Source organism: Sinohyriopsis cumingii, chromosome 18 (assembly GCF_028554795.1).
Source record: "Sinohyriopsis cumingii isolate HCF-2022 chromosome 18, ASM2855479v2, whole genome shotgun sequence".
NCBI lineage: Eukaryota > Metazoa > Mollusca > Bivalvia > Unionida > Unionidae > Sinohyriopsis > Sinohyriopsis cumingii.
This window is the reverse complement of record NC_142978.1, coordinates 87,613,834-87,635,310: the sequence shown is the minus strand read 5'-3', so window position 1 is coordinate 87,635,310 and position 21,477 is coordinate 87,613,834. Positions and strand designations below refer to the sequence as shown.

Here is a 21,477-nt window from a genome sequence, read left to right as displayed (position 1 = left end):
TACAAATGTTGGCATGTATCCACATGCAATCAATAATAGAAAATTGGTATGCAGGTTAAGCATGTTTAATTTCAAGAAAATATACAGATTTTATTAGAAGTTTTCATTTGTTTTTCAAACTGTAGTCAGGGTATTGTGGGGAAAGAGAAAACCAAACTTGCCAATAGGCAATCCAAAGTGTAAAGAATGAAATCTTTGGCTTTAATTTTTTTCTTCAAATCAACTATTGTAAGTGGCAATATTTAAAACAAAAAATAAGGATCATAATCTGAGAAGACCAAAAAATTTTCTGATATGCCTCAGTGATTCCAGAAGAACTCGAGATTTCATAAATCTGATTCAAACCTTTTATTTTAATACTCTAAAGAATTTGAACAAATAGCTTTACATTCCTCTTCACTTTACAGGTGTGAAAAAAATGTTTCTAAATTATAGTGATTAAAAAAAAATGTTGTGACACTTTTAAGGAATCACAACACAAAAAAATTGGCTAAAATATCTGAGAGACTAGCAAGAACCTTGTCAGCTTGTGTATCAAAACCGTCTTAAGTTTTCTTTAACAGACGAATAGCAATGATAAATAATAAAGTGAAATGGATGGTAATTAACTGGACCACAAACAACATTGTACAACTCAAGTATCCTGGTAAGTAAGTGCATGTATTAGTAACAGAATACTGGTGGAAGAATGTAAAGGTACACACTGGGAGTCAATTAACACAACATCAGCAGTACCTTAATTCTGGTTAAATTTAGTAGCTAATTTTTTTACATTAATTAAAGTTTTAAATCTGAAATCTCTTTCAAACAAGCATAGGAAATGAAATTGGAATGCATGTGAAGGAAATACCATCACTCAATAAGACCGTACAGAATAGTGTACTGGCATACAATAACATTATATTTAAGCCTTATTATAAAAAAATGGATTTAATTCAATCAATAGTTATAACCACATGGATTTAACTAATTCAAAAAGGTATAAAATGTGTAATCTTCTGATAAAGAAACTGTATTGAAGAAATTATTTCCACCCTGCCATCCACCCCACCCTCAATGCCATTTCTATTACTTTTGTTTAACTAAAATCAACATTACAATGAGCTAAAACACTGATTATGAAATTGTAAAATATTCTAGACAAATGTCAGAAACATGGCGATTTGAATGAAATAAGCTAGATATTTCACAGGTAATACCTTCGTATATCAGTATGTACATTCGATGTTCGAACAACTTTCATTCATACCTCTGCAAACATTAACATTATTCCATAAATCCAGATATAAAAACGAAAACTGGTTGTCCTAGAGCCTTTCCTGTGCCCTTCTGTCCGTCTACTTGTGCGTCCGGCGTTGATATCACCTGAGACCGTCCAATGCACAACACTAACCGAACGTGTTTTGGATAGGGTGTAGTTGAACCACAATCTGAAGAAGGCACGGTAAGCTAAAAATAGCTCGCCGAAGTATTGACAATACAGACCCACAGTACACATGGTTAGATGCATTTCAAAACCTGTCCAACCAGTTCTCAGGTGTATTTTTGTCACATTAATCGAGCCGCAAACATTGCACGACTGAACATTTACCGGAAACAAACTTTCGCATGTATTTGAAAACTCTCGGTTATTACTATGACCCTTAGCGCTCGCCGTCTCTTAAATGTATTTTATTACCATAGCAACAATACAATGCCAAGAGGTTAGCCAAATTCTACAAACAAAGAATTGTTCTTCCGCAATATTGTATAATACACACAATAAAATAAACACGCATAAAACAAATTAATATATATTATATCATCTGGTATAGGTATACACATACATTCATACATGCATAGGTTTATTCAGATTCATACATTAAATGCATAAATAGAAACATGGTCATTGTTCTACTCAATATAAGATGTTCTTAAAACAATATATGGCGATAATATTACATACAGAACATATCATAATGGCGAAAGCAAGTTCAAAATTAAAATAAATTAGAAATGGATGGGGGATAACCCTGAGTCCTTCACACTCATATTCAAACTGAACAGTCAACATGTTAAATTAGGCTTGCAATCACTTTGCTACTGAGTAAAATCGTAGAAGAAAAAAAAATTAGATTATAAATACGTCATCATTAAGAAGGCTGTCTTAAAGTGTATAGGCCTTATGAGAATCATTTATTTTGACACACATTTAGATTTTCTTTGAAAATATGTAGTTGCTTATATCTTTATAACTCTGGTTTAAATGTTTTTTTTTAATTTAAAAAAAACAAGAAAAACACGGTTAGACTGACGGAGCACTGCTAATGCTTGCCAAGAATTCATAACATGTCGCGTGAAAAATGTCATAAAATCTGTATTAAAAGAAAGTAATGATGGGTAATTAATTTGACTTTAAGACAGACACAACAACAAGGTCTACTGAAACACCGAGGTGTATTGGACATGTGCTATATCTACAGAATGCCCGTTGCACCAGTGCTTCTACAGGGCTATGAGGGTGGCCGGACAAAATGTTAAGTGGACATAATGGTATTGGACAAATTGGTATGGATAAAATGGTGCAGACAAAATGGTACGGACAAAATGGTATGGGACAAAATGGTACTTGGATTAAATGGTATAGACAAAATGGTACGACTACAATTTTATTCATACGAAATGTAAAAAAAAAAAAAAAATTTTGGAAAGCAAGGAAGAGCATGGAAGCATGACACAAACACTAGATCAAGTTATTCCTAGGCTTCATGGTAAATGCTTAATTTCAATGCCAGGAAGCTAGTTTGATGAAGGTCATCATAAAGTTAATTTTAGTTGTCTGATTTAAAAAATGAGACCAACATAAACTCTATCTCAGATGATATGAATAACCGTGTCCATTAGTTTATGTCTGGGTTGAATGCACAGGTATATTGACATAAATTGCTTTTGGGTATGGAAGACTGATTTTATTGATTTAAAATTGTTGCGAATTTTTTCAGTCATTAAAATTGCATTGAATTACTATTTGGTAGCGTTGCATTTTGTAGATTCGACATAAGTTATTTGCAGTTTCACTTGAGTTTTTTTAATAAAATGCAATTAACATTTCCGAAGTTACACGAATTGAATAAAATTCATTTGTATTGGTTTCTTTTACAGTTAGTTTATGGATGCGTGAATATTTTAATATAATAATAAACTTTAAATTTTATTATGATTTTATGTAATTATTATCTTCATTAGCAAGCGAAATTCTAATATATGTACCATATGTCTCATACCATTTTGCATGCAACATTTTATCCATACCATTTTGTCTACACCATTTCATCCTAGTACCATTTTGTCCCATACCATTTTGTTCGTACCATTTTGTCTGCACCATTTTATCCATACCAATTTGTCCAATACCATTATGTCCACTTAACATTTTGTCCATACCATTTTGTCCGTACCATTTTGTCCGCTACCATTGTGCCCTAGTACCGCTATGAGCAAGAGATACGAAACCTTCGTGGAAAGATCGCAAAGGCAGAAGCCCAGAAATGGTTTAGGATTGAAACCAACCGCCTCTATCGGATATGAAGAACAACGAATGATCAAAATAACAGCAGCAATAACAATAAATATCCCAAACAAAAACCGAGCAAGGATTTTGCTGTAAAAAAAAAATTAGAACCCAATACACCTTTGGAGGAGGAGGCTGACCCGTTGGAGGATCGCGTCTTTGGACTGGAAAAGAATGTGGTGGAACAACAACAGCAAATCGAAGACGAGCCACACCCGTTGGAGGGTGTTGTTGTTGAATTGAAAAAAGTAATGTTGTGGAACAGAAAACAATGGAAAATCGTTTGATCAGGTTGGAGGTGTACGTGGCAGAAAAAATACATTGTTTAATACTAAGAACGGCCCCCTTAGAGGACCGTGTGGCCAAACTGGAACAAAAACAAGTCGAAGACAGGGCAGATCCGCTGCAGGATCGTTTGGCCAAGTTGGAAACTGCTGTGCAGCACCTTGTGGAAGTTGCCCCAGAGGGAAATCGGTTGGCCGTGGCAACATAACCTCTGGAAAGACTGTCCTTTCAAAACAGACCAAACTAGAACCAGACGGTAGTATACCAGTTTTGGTGGAATTGGCGGCTAGACAGTTATGGACTCGTGGGGAGGGTGGCAGCAGGAAGGGGTGGATCTACCAAAAAATAAATAAATTCAGCCGACAAATTTTTGTTACCCATCAATAAACCCTCCATTGTGGAATCAGACGCTTTTATTAACAAGAGACAAAAAACAACTCTCGCGAATGGTCTAAATTTTGCGAGAGACACAGAGCCATCAACTGTAATCTAACACAAAAAATAGCAGAAGGACCATGCTGATTGACATTGGATATGTCTTAAATATTGGGTAATTGTTATATTTTTAATTTTCCATTGCAATGGTTGGATTATTCAGAGTACTTTTCTTTTTCCATTTTGCTTTTTCCATTGTGAGTGAACACCCACCACCCCCTGGTGAATCGATAAGTGCGAAACGAAATTGTTGTTTAGGCTAAACTTTAGTTTCGTAAATTTATAGTCAACTCACTTCGTAATTAACGAATATTGGATGTTTCTTAAAGTCATCAAGATAAATTTCTTTTTCAGTTTGTTCCATTTATATAATTTTTTCTTCTTCTAATGTATTATTGTTTTTCAGCAGAGGAATACTTCTCGAAATAATCCTTTGGGTCTTTTATTTTGATGTCATCAGAAGCGGTTTATTTTGCGTAATATCTCTTAAGCGCTTGATATTTTCGTCCGCCACAAGGAACGCGTAACTGGGCCTTCCCCTTGACCCCCACCCGACACTTTAGGTATAGTTGTGGTCCACTACTGCCACGGTCAACACTGACCATGTGATATCCACAGTATTCTCCACGACAATTCTTTCCACAAGGAATTACTGATCCGATCATGAGCCATCGACAGCTATTTTTTGCCTGATGCATATTACATTACTGAATAAAGTCCAATTGAAGATAACACTTTTCCTAATTATATAGATAACTAATTCTACTGTTGCAAAACAATTGCAAGAACAGTATATTAGTCTAACCGGGAAAAATCAGCTTTCCCAGGGTCGAAAATTGCACAAGAAAAATTACGGAATAAGATAAAATTGTTATTAACCGTGAGTGAAATTGAGAGATTAACAAAAATAGAACCAAATAAGAGAAGAGACAAGTTTTTTGAACGAGAACGAAAAATATTATTCGATATTGAGCCAGAGCACATCACCAAATCACATTTTGACAGATTAACCAAGCACAAGAAACAAATACCACTTGAGTTTCAACTGTATGATTTAATCAAAATGGCGAAGAACGAATTTATCAGCGATGGTGCTGTTCATGTTTGGTCGACGTTTAAGATTGATGGCGATGGAACATTTATTGATTCCACCATGAATGGCAAAAAAGCATCTGCTATCGTTAATAATCTTGTTGATGACATAAAGTATATATTCAGAATAAAATGTATTGCTGAACAAGTTAGTGAATATGGTCCGACTTGGATTATTCATGATAAACTCGACCTTGTTAAGGAATCACGGCGACATAACAATGTCGTCATAGTAGATAAAAATTCTAAAGCAGGTATTTTCACCGGAACTGATAAACCATACTGCAATAACGGATATCCAGTTTCCGCACTTGTTTATGCGCTTTATCGTTTGAATGAACCAAACAGTTGCTCTTGCCCTGATGAAAACGGGCTCGCTAAATTGCGTGACTCAACGTGTAAGAGAACATTTTGCAAACTCGAGACAAGGAAACGGATACACAGAATCAAGAATTAAAAAAATTACTGGGAAAACTCTTTTATCAAAGATGCTTAAATAAATGACGTGGTTATTTCAGAAAAAAAAAAAACATTAAAGATTCCAATAATTGTAAAAACAATAACCAATGAGATTTTGCAAAATTCTGTTAAATACTGTAGTAAGGGTACTCCGATAATTTTATATAATTCACATGCATGGACCGACTCGGTGACAAAATTTACTAGGAAGAGAATGATACGATTTTATGATGGCGATATCTATGAAGAAATCTACAACATAAGTAAGCGTGACCCTGTATTGGTCTGGCTATTTCACGGAGATTACTCTGAGTCGGATGAGTCAACATTTGATCACTTTCTTCTGAATTTTTTTTTTTTAATTTTATTTTATCGGAAGGAATCACTCCAACATGCGATGAAACAAATTTCGGTAAAATATAACATAGACAACGATGATTTACTCATTAACTATTTTAGAGCGTCGTCCGTTGTGTCTCATATAGACGGACAAAAAAATAAATGGCATCCAACTCCAAATGAATTTCTCGATGATGAATCACAATCTCGTGTAGAGTTTGGCTATGGCAATCAATGGAACACAAAATATAATTCCTCTGACATGATTTCTGTTGACAATAGTGCTGCTTATCTGGCGGGTTTTCTTGGATTTGGCTAGTGTCATCGTTATTTTGAATGATTCGGGCACCCAACACACGAAATGACACGAGTTGCAAAAACCGGACCACTACCAAATATCGATCTTACTGAATTTGTCGATATTAAATCATTCGAGGTTTCAACGAGTATTCATCATGTGATACCAATTTGGTTTGGTAGACAGTTTAATAAACCGGATACCAGCGTCAATCTGAGCATTGTTGGGCTCCGATAGTGCTATTACGATACATTCTGGATGCTAAGATTCTCACGTCGTTGACTGTAACCTCTCCAATAATTTCATACAATTCACAAAAATATATATGGTTACCACAAGACGACAAAAATATCTGCACAAAAAGTATCGGTAAGTTTACTCTGGGTTCATCATCTGATAATGCACGTCGTTGCCCAAGATTAATTATGGATCCAGCCGAATTAGATTTTGTTGTCAAGGACACATCGGTGCGAGGTGCGTTGGTGTCACGGATAAATCCAATCATGCAAGATGGAAAAAAAACGTGGGTACAATAGTTGTCTACTATGAGGTAAGTTCTCCTCAGTTTACTCATTTGAGATCATCTATGTTGGCATACTCATCGATAAACCTATTATCGATGATCAACCGATTTCCCAACGACGCTGTTAAGAGTCACCACGGATTATTTTTATATTAGTCGTTGTAGCTTTGACGTCCATGAGCCATTTATCGTTAATGCCAGCTTTGCTGGTTGGGATTCATGGTGAATAAAACAAGAACAAATACGTAAATATTCTGAAGCCGCCGACGTTTAAACACCAGATGTTTATTATTGCAACGATAATTTATCGCAGATTTCACCGTCACTTCAGTAAACGATCCAGTCACGATATATAACACGGTCTATCTGAATGGTCCAAGTAGCTCTGGTAAAACAACACGTACGATATAATTATTTGAAAACTCTGACATGAATGTGTAGGTGCCAACTACATAACGTGGTGTCAGCACATGAACGTATCATAGCTTCTTTAGATGGCGAGGTGATCCATGCACCCCCGAACGAATGAGTGAGAAATATATCCCGATAATAATTATCTGGAATGAGATTTGTACAGTATCCGAAGAAAATTAGACATTTCTTGATTGGTTATCAACAAAATTTACTGCAATTATCATATGTGGCGATCATGGGCAGCCTCCTCCGTTTACAGGTGAATCACCACACGAATGGATTACAACTTGACAAAATTCAATGTGAAATACTGCGTACCGTAATTTCAGAGACTCCAATGTCAGATTTCTGGAACTGATGGCGCCCTAATGATTTAAAAGTTGCATCCAGGAAAAACGTCCGTGATTCACTACAGCGTAAATTATTTGATCTTCACAAGGGAAAATTTCCAATTCAGCAAGTTTCCACTATGTTATCGACCAACAGATACACGCCAACAAAATATACTCGATGACATTCCTAGAACCAGCATGAGACCAAAAACTCGTTCTTAATGATATCGCAAGCGGCAGTCGCTCAATGACAGCAGCCAAACTCATCGAGATGGACTCTGGGATATGCAATCACAATTCATTCGTCTCAGTGATTAACAACATCAGATACCAATATCTGGATTGTCGATGATCGCATCGAATGGTCAAATTTAATTTATCTGGCTGCGTCTTAAGTAACGAAAATGTCTCAGTTACACAGGGTTGTCTATATGCTTCAGCTGCAAGCAGCGTTACAAACAACAACGGCGTCACCAGGAATTATCAACGCAGTGAAGATAAATGTATCTGGTTATGCGCGAGATGACAGCAAAAAAATTACGCCAGTTTGATCTGGATGTGGAGTTTGTCATGATGTTGAAGCAACGACAAAATAATCACTGCGCCTGCTGTTACACAATAATGTTGTGCAATATTTTACTAATGAGGTACGACAATTTACCGTGGACAGAATCGATAGTAGTCTCGTTCACAGAGGCGAAAATGTCTCTCTGACATGTCCTTAATGTAACAAATCAGGAGGAGCTTCGTTTCTCAGCGCGTGTGTGATTCTCATTAGCGCTTTGTATTGACGCATGTGGGGGAGGCAGCTAGCGTCTGTGATGCTGTATCACATCTGGTGGTAACTGGGTATTCTCAGGAATTACATGTCATTGTTCACGCACAAATCTACTCTGAGTGGCTGTTGAATCTAATCTGCAGACTGGTGGTTGCGTAATAGATCTTACCACGCTGAAATGTATGTGTTGTTACACTCCACACTGAATAAGATGATATTGCTGAACCACCCTCAAGTTCACTAGGTTATATAAATATCTCATTTTGTCTTTACTACCCATCACTGGTTGTTGTAGCTGATCTGGTGATTTTCATCGTGGAATGTGTTTGTTTGCAATTGCATCGGCAGGTTTCGTGTTCATTCCGCTCGTGATCTCGTTGTTTAACGCGGCCACTTCTTGCGGTAGTCTTGTAACTCATTCATGAGATCTGTCATCGAAGATGCATTAAGTCTTGGGCATAATTATGTCCAAAGAGTCGCTGTGCAAATGTTTGATTTAATCATTCAATGGTTGCCTGATCGGGATGTATCGCGGTGTGTCCACGTCTAATTTTAACGTGTTTCTGTTTCATCAGTGTCGTTATTGCGCAGAGAAATTCTTTGCCAGGATCAATCTGTAGCAATTGTGGCCAGCGCAGAGGTCCTCTCATAAATTAGTGCAGACGCTGCTGAGACGTCAGTTGATGCTTTTGATGATAACAGTACAGCCTCTTTGTATCTGCTTGCAACACCTACTACAGTCAACGCGTATTTGAATATGTGCCGTTTATGTATGTCATGTGGTAAAAGCAAGATATCTACCTGATGAACTTCGTTGGGTGTATTGACATCAAACCGTCCTTGTTGAATTGTTCTGTGACGTGGAAGTTAATTTGCCATATGACATCGTGACAACCAATCTGCGACTACAGCTCATGTGACACCTGCTACATCGGTGAGTTTTTTAATTGCTGATGTACATCTCCAGTATCCGATTGGACTATAATAAATCGACTCCATTATGTAATTATAGGTGTTTAATTGTTAGCTCCTAACACTATTTTACCTTTCATAGCCGATCTTATCAACCAATTAGCGAGTGATTCGCGTATGTTTTTATTCTTTATCGAATTCAGCTTGCGAATTAACATAACACCCGCGATATCTCGCTGTTGTAGATCTGGACTTTTATACGCGACGTCATGAATATGGCACGCATGATCAATCGCATTTAACGGAAGTTCGCCAGGTTTCGGTTGAATTTTTCGTAAAGTCTAATATAAAGGCGAGATTCTGGACCATAATTATTATATCCTGGAAGCTGTTTTTACCCAGGATACTTAGCCCTTGGTGTTCCAGGTGCTTTCCCAAGTGCCTTAGCAATATCGCCACCATGGATCGCAGAGCAATCCAACGCCACAAAATTTTGTACCAGTGACTGTCTTGCATTGAACATAATATAAACTCATGATTATAAATAATATTATATATGTACAATATGAACGTGATTGACTTTCAGCAAGACGTGAGCAAGCACCGGTCAAGCATCATCTACTGTTACCAAATTCCATTCGAACTATTATAGTTGGTCAATCTGGGTTGGGTAAAAACCAGTTGTTGCTCAACCTGATAATGAGGTGGTTCAGATGGGACAAACTTTATTTAGTAGCGATATCCGTGGATGACCAATGATGTTATAATGTTCTTAAGTAGAGACCGTTCATCGTTGGTTGTTTCACGGCCTGTCACGGACATTAACAAACAGTCAATTCTTCACTACGTGTGTCCAATAATTTACCGTCTTGGTCGGTTAGATGAAAACGTGTTAGTGACAGCGACGGATTATGACATCATGAATAAACATGATTAACGGGCACCAACACAATCAAATAACCCGGTGGGACATCCGGAGAAAACTGCAAAGAACATATCCCTGCTGAGCCTGCCCTTTTAATGCTTGCCCAGACGCGGTATAGCAACCATCGGCTGAGTCACAGACTAGATTTACATAACTTGTCGACGTGACGTTGACAATGCCCGGCGAAACATGACCACCACCACCTGTTGGATCGTTCTTAAGTCTGAGAATATCCGGAGAGTCTTTTATTTTCTCCCATAGTGCAATAATCTTCGGAAGATATTTGTTAGCAATATCATTATTAGCCTGACTCATCTTGTCAGAATCAACTCGAGTAGTTTAAACGTATCAATTTTGCCCTTTTTAGTGATTTTAAACGATCATAAGTTTTGTTGAGCTGGATCCTTTTTACATATGGCCGCCGCATAAATAAGAAATGTTAATGTGAAGCATCGCGGCTCAGACCTCCTAGATGACTCATTGTAATATCGATACTTGAACTAATAAAATAGTTGGGATATTCAAATGTATACGTCTCAATCTTTTCTCTTATTACTTGCTGTTCTCTTTCGTACAACCTCGTGATCTTGCTGTCTTTTTTTTCTCCTTGAAAAAGTTTATTATCCAGATGTTGGACATTATTGAGTAGATCTTCATACCCTGTAACTAAACAGCTATGAGGATGGTCTTCCGTTGAATAAAAGTCAGATCGTTCTGGTCGTGGTGGTCTATCAAAAATCGGCGTTTCCAACGGGCATCTCAGCACAATTCTGATCGACGATTTGTATATGTCAACGGCATAATCAGGCGTCGATATTTTTATGGCGGCAATCAACGTTGGTTCTTGCACCTTTTTGATTCTTTTCCTGTTATTGATTTAATTTCATCGTTGATTTGTTAGATTTGATATGATCATGTTGGGTTGGTAATTACCTCCCACACCGAGGCTAGCCCACCAGCTGCATCAGCTGTGGTTTTATGTGTGAATTGTTAGCGTCCAATCTACCAAATGATTATTTTATGATATTTGGCCAACTATAATTAAGTCGTAATTGTGCCAATGCATCTCAAGTGTCCGATCGTTGGGAGCTCTTATCGGAGTTGGAAAATCAGTATCAAATTTTGGCTGTGTTGACGTTGCTGGTATCATTGTGGTCGTCGGCGGTGTTGTGTTAGCGGTGATCTCCTCCAGTCTTGTGGTTATTTCTGCGATCATTATTATCTATACGGCGGATTCTAAGTGTGGCTATAGCAACGTTGGCAACATTGTTGTCCGCAACGGCGCGTTGTCGTTCTTATGATACCGATAATACACATCCCTCATCACAGCAAATTTATTGTCTTATATTTCACCGTCGCTCAACCTCTCAGCCAGTATCGATGATATATTTATACACGCATATGTCTCAGCGTAAGTTATTCCCGTGTGCTTTTGCAATTTCTTACTGTTACATGTAGATATTTGTTCACGACAATATTGAGTACAGCAGCAACACTGGCAACAACAACGACGCCGATTCCAACCACGGGCGGTATCACGTGCGTCGTCGATAATGTGCCGATTAAAGTCGTTATTTCAGCGACCAGCTTCGAAACCGCTGGTAATATAGTAATGTCGATGATGATTCGTCTGCCCTATTTTTGTTTTGTTTTATCATGTGCTCGTCGATGATTTCTTCCAGCGATGCCCTCCACGTACATGCGTGCTTATTCCGAAAGGGGTGCGTGGGATTCATTAAGGTATATGCTAAGTTACAAGTTAAGATTTCTTCGCAACTAATGCCAGTCAGTAGTAGTATATCGCTGAGTTTAAGGTATTATCCTATGATTCCAATATGAATATTGCCTCAGTATTCTGTTCTATCATGATTGTCATAGTTCCGAAGGAAGGCTGGGTACAATAACTCGGAGGAAAGTGTAGAACTATCCTAAATTAATCATGGTTAAGCAGGGATAACCTGTACTCCCCAGTAAACTCAGCGGTATGTTTGATGGATTTGTCATTCTTTGTTCATGTTCCTGATCCAGACGCTATTGTGTATACTATGTTGATGAGCGGAGTTTTGTGAATTACACCATCGGCAATCTTTTTTATTTTTTTTCGAGTTCACTGTTTATCGAATTGATTCTTGAATTGACGTTGGTGAGCTCATTGTTAATAATTCCGATTGCTCTTTTAACGTTGACAAGATCAACAAGTTGTGTAATAATTCAGCGAGCTTAATGCTGATGACCATTGGACTTCCAAAGAAAGTATCTAGGTTTTTTTTATATGTTTCTATGAAAATTTGTAAACGAGGTTACATGATTAACATATTCAGATCTGAACGTGGTCATTCCATCACTGATGGTCATTAACGAGGTCATCATCGGGATGTTGCTGATGTCCACGTATTTCTTCCTTGCAGGGTCATCGTTTGATTCTGGTTCTCTCAAAAAAGCAATGTCATTTCCGCTCATATGGAGATCGCCGGTCATTGCATCACTGGCTTTAGCAACGCATTTACTGATCTCAGTACTGATCGTGGTGTTGTTGATGTCCACGTATTGTTTGTTGCCACTTCATCGTCTGATTTTAGTTCTCTCGCATTGATAATTGTAATTCTGCTATTGGTGAGATCGCCATACATTATAGCTCCAATTCCTCTAATGCGTCCAGTAATCTTCCCCACGATTGTTAGAAGTGATTTCCTCGATTCTTTAATCTTACCGGTTTTAGTAAACACCACCAAGCTATCTTCGGTCGCGCCTGGAACTCACAGATTGATATCTGTCAACGGGATATTGTTCGTCTTTGAACTTCTTTGCTGATCCTATAAAACAACAACCTGAATTTTGTCAACATCGGCGAGACGCAAAAGATCAGCAAGTTCATCTCGTGTCGCAAATTTGGATAAATCAGTGTCACCCTGAGGCCTGCCGCTGTCAGATCTTCTGTAAATATCTACCATTATAAACCATCAACCTGTTTAAAATGGTATACTCATGCACAACTCTATACGGCGCCAGATCACCGTTGGTGGTCCCTGATGACCTTTGCACAGCTTTAAGTACAACAAGCACTTCTGGACCGCATATTGGTGGATCCGTTGTTGTCTGTGTTAGTAATGTTGTATACCAGATTGGCATGTCACCAGTTAAGCCACTATATCGTACAAATTCTTTTGGTGGTGTCAATCCATACGAATAGAAAAACCACCTCCACGTGGATCAACCGTGAATGGAATCCAATAAATCCCACGGCGGAAACTTCCACAGATTAATAACATCGGTTTCAACACGATTTGGTTTTACCGGTAATTAATTACGCATGAAAACACCTCTGAAGTTTTTTATGTTTAATCGCGAGCAATATCAGGTAATTCAAAATCGGACATGGTGAGTTTTAGCGAAACGTCCCATGCAGCCTTAGACCTTGACTATAACGCGTTCCTGGTAATCTTAGACTGCGTCCATTTATTTGGAGGTGTTTATGCCGTTTCCTGTTGCTTGTTTCAGTACCATACCGGCAGCAGTCTCAACGTCAGCAAGTGCAGATGCTTTTACAACAGCTGAAGCAGCTGATAAATTAAAGCTGGTAACTTCCGCCGCTAGAAACGAAAATATTTTGTTGTGTCGCTGATCGCATTTGCAGAAAGATCAAGTCTCACACCATTTCTTAATTTCTTTGCGTCATTGTAGTGTCTGAGTTGACGTTCAGTCAACAATAAAGTTTTGGGACTTTTAACGCCGCTGATTGCAGGTTTATTTTTTCCCCAGAATTCTTCTTTGATGCCGATTGAAGTTTTTTAATCTGACCAGGTGTCAGAGTAACATTGACCTGATGATTTAACATTATAACATCATGAGTGATCTAATTAACATTACATATTTTCTACGGGTGTATCAATGACTCATTCGTCCAACAATACCTTCAAGCAACATTGTTTTGTCTGACAGTGTAACAGCGATTGCTCTGTAACCACCAGCTGCAACATGACCAACACTAGTAACTCTCACGTGTATGTCAACGACTAACTATCTGAATAAATCCAGATGTTCCAACGAGAAATAATAAATCGGACACAACGTCTAGAAATCCCGCTTAGATATCTGCATGCCAGAGTCGATATTCTGATCACTCCCCATAAATCTCATTAAAATATGATACACCCGTGCAACGTTGTTTTGGTCAAATTCAGTATTATGTCCTCGAATGGTTCTTGGTGTCCATTTATCCTCAGCAAAATTGTGGACTCCGCTAATCTATCAAATACCATTGGATTTGCTATCTGATCGTTATACCTGGTGGCACGCTGAAATGCCACGAATATGTGTCGTGGTGCTGAAATCCCATGTTATGATGCGATCTACCATGATAATGTTCCTGCTGTACCTGGAGCTGTGTCTGCGGTCATTGTCAGCCACGACAGTATTGACTTGCCACCGTCATTCATGAACGCCAATAATCGTTGTCCTTTCGTCAACGACAGAGTTATCTTTGGCATCCATGCTGCTAGTTTTGTTAGTGTTACTTTACCAGCACCCCACCCCACCACCACCACCAAAAATCAAAACGCCTTATAGCATCGTTGTCTGTGGCTCTTCGATCCAGTGCAACTGTATATTTTGCACCAGTATCACTTCTTTTCTTACATGTCTGCACAATCCGAAGATAAGGGACAGTGGTATCACACATGAAAATCTACCATCAGCGTTAACCTGAAATCGTCGTGCTGCAAATCCCAGAATGATTTCTGGATTATTGATCTGCAGTGTCGCAGTACCATCCGGCTCCAGTCGGGGTATCATTCCAGTTCAGGATCAACAGTGCTAGCCTGTGTTAATTGTACCATGAGATAGATGCTGCTTATCGTCGGGGTGGTCAGATATATCCTTCGCGAACATCATAGACGGACCGGCGGACCGTGAATAATCATAAGAATATCTTGCAAGACCGATAATTGTCGTAGCAATATCAACGTTGTCGAGGCATGCTTCGATTTCTCTACCATCAGTTATATATATGGCACTGTTAAACAACGCCATAATACCGTTGTTAACCAATCCACATAGTTCATCTGCTGCATATATGGTATTATCATTTTACACAAGTTTACCATGAACTTCAATAAATGCCTCGGCGGGTAAGAAATACTGTGATAAATCTTGGACTTGTAATTCGATTCGTCCACGTTGGTCTGGTTCTCGTGCTTCATACGAATAATACTGATAATCGGGTAGAGACTCATCTTTGAGTATTGGTGCATCCATGTCAAATGCTGAATCAGATACACGCTTGAACATTTTTATTATAGTTTGATGCTATCTAAAACGACGTTCTAACACTGATCAATAAGTGGTTGATCAGCGACGACGACGAGCCAGACCACTACTCGCTATAAGGTTTGCGGTTATATTTTGTTATATCTCCTCGGCAGCTTGTTTTGTCAGAGATGGCCTACCAGATAATACTTTCGACCGCTCATTTTCAGCTTAATTTATTATTTTGTTGAGACTTGGTGGCATCACATCATTCCTGGGCAGTTTTACTGGAAATCTTATTTCGGTACAAGGCATTTTTACTGGCTGTGGTTTTCGTCGTACTAACGTGTCAGTCTGTCTTTGAATGCAGAAAATGCTTTATCAGCAAGGTTAACAACAGTGCCAATAGCCTTATCACGAACAACTTCGATGGCCTTCATACCTAATTGTTTTGCAAATGGAATGGCTTTTGGAGCTATCCTTCTGAATAAATCTTGAATAACATCACCGTAGATCATTTGACAAACCGTTACTCGTGAATTTATCACCCTCACGCTTTTAGGTCTGCGTTGGGCATTGTATATAATCAAGTTATTTTGTTAACGCCGATCTATCAGCACCCGATAAACTCCACTGTCCATGACGCAACCGGTATTGACTATAAATTTACGAAACTAAAATTCAGCCTGGACAGCCCTCTGAATCTCTAAAATTACGTTTCGCACTTAGCGATTAATGTGGGGGGGGGGGATGTTCACGCACAATAGAAAAAGCAAAACGGAAAAAGAAAAATTTTCTGAAATAATCCAACAATTACAAAGGCAAAAGAAAAATTTAAGAATTACCCGATATTTAAGAGATATCCAACGTCAATCAGCCAGGTCGTGGGCACTTCCTTTTGCTATTTTTCAGTGTCAGATTACAGTGTGCCTCTGTCAGTCTCATATAAATTTAGGTCATTTGTGAGAAACATTTTTCTCTCTTGTTCATAAAAGCGTCTGATTCCACAATGGAGGGTTTATTGATAGGTAACAAAAATGTGTCGGCCGCCATTATTTTTTGGTCTGTCCACCCCATCCTGCTGCTGGGGTAATTTTCTTCTTGGCAGTAAGTTTCCAAAGCTGGTGGAAGAGGCCATCACAATCTGTCAACAGTTGGTTACAGGAGGCTCCATGGATGCAAATAAATCTGTCGCTCTGGTCTGCGAGTTGTGCAATCAATTGTCAAACACAATCGACATGGAATGCTGGAGATTTTGGTTTTGCTCTGCTGTATAGTACAACCCAATCATGGACCAAGGCCATATAAAAATAACAGTAAGCAACCAAAATACAACAATAAATATAAAAGAAAACAACAGAATGGATTTTAGATTTTGTGGATCCATCGTGCCTTTGTCCGCCGTTGTTTGTGTATTTATCTACCGTTGTTTGTGTTGTTGCTTTGTTGTCTTTGTCCGCCGTGGCTTGTGTCTTTGTCTACCATTAATTTGTGTCTTTGTCTGTGACTGCTAGTTTATTGCTTAGTGTCTTTAACTGCCATTGCTAGTGTATTGCCTTGCGTCTCTGCCTGTAGTTGCTTGTGCCATTTGTCTGTTATTGCTAATGTATTGTTTTATGTCTTTATCTGCCATAGCTTGTGTATTGCCTTGTGTCTTTGTCTGCTGTTACTTGTTTCTCTGTCTGCCATTGCATATATAACCCTTTGTGTCTTCGTCTACCTTTGCTTTGTTCTTTGTCTATGATTGCTAATGTAATGCTTGGTGCATATTTGTGTTTTTATCCGCCATTGCTGGTGTATATTTTATCTGTTGATGGTGTCTTTGGCTGCAATTATATTTTGTTTTCGGTATTTGTGTTTGGTTTTTGGATTTGTTTTTTGTTTGTTTTGGTGTTTGTTTCTGGATTTAGTGTCTGGATTTGGCTTTGTGATTGGCTTTTTCTTTGGATTCGGTTTTTGGATTTTGTTGTTTCTAACTGGTGTTTTGGTTTATGTTTTTGCAGCTGGTGTTTGAATTTTGGTTTCTGGCTTATGCTCTTTGTGTTTGTAGGGGTGGGGGTTGGTTTGGGGGTGTTTGGTTTTCGGTGTTTTGTTTTTGTAGTTTAGCTTTTACAACATGTATGGGAATCCAGTGTATGTTTGCCTCAAATTAACTTCTTGTGCATTATCTTAAAATTGTAACGAGTTGGGATTAAAAATTTTGACATTATTCCAAGTTATTTTGACATATAAACACACACACACACACACACACACACACACAAGTGATTGACATCTATTTCACAAACATATACAATTGTTGGGATCTTTACTACTTCCAAATGATATAGAGTAGTCCTTTTTCAATTTTTCTCCTCAAAGGTTTATTGATGGCTTGTTAATTATATTTTATGCAAAAAGAACCAAGCTATTAGTTTGGTGTACATGTAGCATACGTTGTACAGTTTATGAAGTATAGTTCCCTAGACATTTCTTTCTAAGCAGCAATTTTGGTTTACAGTCCTTAGTAAGATTACACGTGGTTAGGGTGGATAAATGGGGGTACATCTTTGGAAAAAAGGAATCCCAAAGACAAAATTGTATGATATTATTATATTATTATATTATTTAACTTGACTTCATTTATCTGCAATTTACTTTGTCAAATTCTGAATAAAGCTTACAATCACTAAAATAATTTAAACCCCCGAGATTGTGGTTTTAACAATCTGATATACGTTTGATGTTTTGGTCTCAATTTCACATGATGATAGTCTCAGCTGGAATTTATATCATATGATAGTCTCAGTTGGAACTTATGTCACGTGATGGCAGTCTCAGATGGAACTCATGTCACATGATAGTCTCAGTTGGAACTTATGTCACATGATGATAGTCTCAGATGGAACTTATGTCACATGATAGTCTCAGTTGGAACTTATGTCACACGATGACAGTCTCAGATGGAAGTTATGTCACATGATAGTCTCAGTTGGAACTTATGTCACATGATGACAGTCTCAGATGGAACTTATATCACTTGATGATAGTCTCAGTAGGAACTTAAATCACATGATAGTCTCAGTTGAAACTTATATCACATGATGACAGTCTCAGATGGAACTTATATCACATGATAGTCTCAGTTGAAACCTATGTCACATCATGACAGTCTCAGATGGAACGTATATCACATGGTGACAGTCTCAGTAGGATTTTAAATCACATAATGACAGTCTCAAATGGAACTTATATCACATGACAGTCTCAGTAGGAACTTATATCACATGATGACAGTCTCAGTTGGAACTTACTACTAGTCATTTTCTTCATAGTATAGGAAACATTTTCCATGTTTGAAATTTGCTCCAAACGCCCAATCCATTTTATATGTTTATTATTTTTTTCACGTTGTTGGGAAAATTTGCTGACGTTCAAGCTTCATGTATTCACCCATTTTCTTATAATTACTTCGTAGTGAGAGCAACTGGATATGTTAATACGTACTACGTAAGGTTACGACTATAGACCCGATTCTGGACAAAGAAACTTCCTGTCTGTTGTGTACCCGTTACGCGATGTTTAATTCAAGAGGAATTCTATGTCCGAGTTTAGACGCCTTTGTTTGTTTTACACTCAGTCAGCGATGTTACGACCAGGAATTCAGAGCGAAAGGTAAGTGAGAAATTACCCCAGGGCAGTTTTGAAAGATATCTGTCCGTATCCAATCTGAACCGAGAGATTCAAATTTAGGGAGGAGTTTACCGCACAATCAAGACGTTATTTCGACCACATTCAGTTTGGAAAATTAGTTCAAATGTGAATCTCGCAAGTAAAGAAATGCAAAGTTGAGAGCCATTAGATGTACTCCGAGAGCATATCTTGTGCACTCGAAAAGGGGCGGGAAGGAATTCTTGTGAAATTCTAGTTTGGATTTGAAACAAAAGGCATCTGAGGAAGATGTCCGGCTGGGAGCGAGAGGCGACGACCCGAGAATCGGAGAGAAGGAAGACACTTTGAGAATGAGGTAGATCTATTCTGATTTAAATAATTTGGGTTGAGGCGTAGTACCGGAGGGAAGCGTGGAAGAGACTTCCAAAAGTGCAAGGAGAACACGGAATCGAGGGTACCGGAAGTACCAAAGGAGAGAAATGAGAGGCGGGCAGATGAGTAACAGAATCAACACCGAAGGGAAATACACTCTCTTAAGACTGTAATTTCATATAAAGATAGTAATTGGCAACGGAAAATGTCATTGTTTGTAATTTTTGAAAGAATTACGGTTGAAAAAGTGTCTATGAAATAGTTGAATACGTTATTAAATTGTTATACCTTTCACCTGAGTCTTTATACACATAGACCGTCGGCATTGGTGACTGGGGGCACGGAGCTATTTTAAATTTAAATTGTCCTCCCTTCACCGGTGTTAGAAATAATACCGTTGGATGCACCTGGGTGCAGGGAGGACCCAGAAGACTGAGTGGTTTAAGACACTTGCCTTTAATGATCTCTGCCATCTCAATCTGTCCACAAAGGTTCAAGTCTCAGGTTTGGCCAGTGTGGGTGTGTCAAAAAGCTTGACAGTAGCCTCTCATTGCTTGGTGGTTCTTCCTCCAACAGTTATACTGACTACCATTTACCATGTATGGCCTGTTGTGTGCTGAAAATGTTAAACCCACATCAACACCGCACACAAAGATATATATGGTCAGCAGTCACCTGTTCATATTGGTCACTTGTTCACTGTGGCCATTAATATTTCCCTCTGGCATATTTCCTTTTTCCCAACTTGGTCTCTCCATCCAGTTCTAGACCCAGAAACTTGGAGAGGTTGTGGGCATTTGCCTCCCCCAGTACTGATACAACGAATAATCTGGAAGTTAACGGGTCAGAATTGCAAGATGATTATGATCGCCCCTCTCAGGTGGGACAAGTCTTGGTTCATCGATCTACTCGATCTAGCGATAGATCTACCTAGGAAGATCCCGGCCAGCCAGAATCTCCGTATGAAACCACGGTCAAGGGCGTTCCATCCATGCACAGACCGTCTTCTTCTACACGCTTGACTCTGATCAGGACGGCCTTGCCAGACAAACAATTCAAGCCTTCGATTTAGGAAAGAGTGTCGAGAGCACAAACGTCATCCACTATGAAGGTAAACGAGGGGAAGTGGCATGCGTTTAGGGACTGGGGCCAGGTCCATCACATCATCCCTTTGTGTGCCTTAGTCTCTCAACTGGTAGATTATTTTTCCTGCTCTTTGAGGAAAACAGTTGGCCCTGATCACTATTAAGGCTATCGATCTATGATATCGGACACATTCCGAAATAATGAGAGATGTCACATTGGGCATGACAAAGACATTTCAGATCTTTTAGCCAGTTATGATCATCAGTGACGAAAATCCAAAGCATTATTTCCCAAATGGAACTTGTCCTGGCATCTAACATGGCTTAACTTAAGCAAGCTCGAGCCCCTACCCATAATTCGCTAACGTTTCTATCATACAAGACATTTCTTCTGATTGGTTTAGCTGCCGCATGCAAGATCAGGGAGCTACATGCTCTTTCAATCGATCCGAACTATGTAGAGTCCCTATCGAATGGTTCAGTAGTCCTACTAACATAACCAGGCTTCGTACTCAAAAACCAGTTACTGTCCGTCGGTAACCAACAAGTTGTTATCCATACCCTCTCTTCCACAGATAAGTCAGCCATGCAAGATCCTGTCCGTGCCCTCAAGCCCCATTTGAAACACACAGAGACAAGTCGTGGCACGCACAAACGCCTCTTCCTTCTGGTGAAGGAAAATAGGACATCACCCCTCAAGCTCTTACTTCGTGGCTGAAGTGAGTTATACGCTCGGCGTATTCTGAGATCTCACAAGATCAGAGTTGCCTCATGACGATTACA

At 38.7% G+C, this 21,477-nt stretch overlaps 1 protein-coding gene across 2 annotated transcripts in view; it reads right to left on the bottom strand.

Moving 5' to 3' along the window:
* LOC149777238 (uncharacterized) overlaps window positions 1-1,435 on the bottom strand; it is a 75,407-nt gene extending 73,972 nt beyond the window's left edge. The window contains exon 1 of one of the 2 annotated variants that reach the window (XM_089941981.1): window positions 1,200-1,435. In XM_089941981.1, coding sequence (XP_089798107.1) covers window positions 1,200-1,243 — 44 coding nt within the window. In that variant the 5' untranslated portion in view covers window positions 1,244-1,435. The remainder of the gene's footprint in view (window positions 1-1,199) is intronic. The other variant, XM_089941982.1, reaches the window with a different exon arrangement.
* Window positions 1,436-21,477: the final 20,042 nt, after the last annotated feature.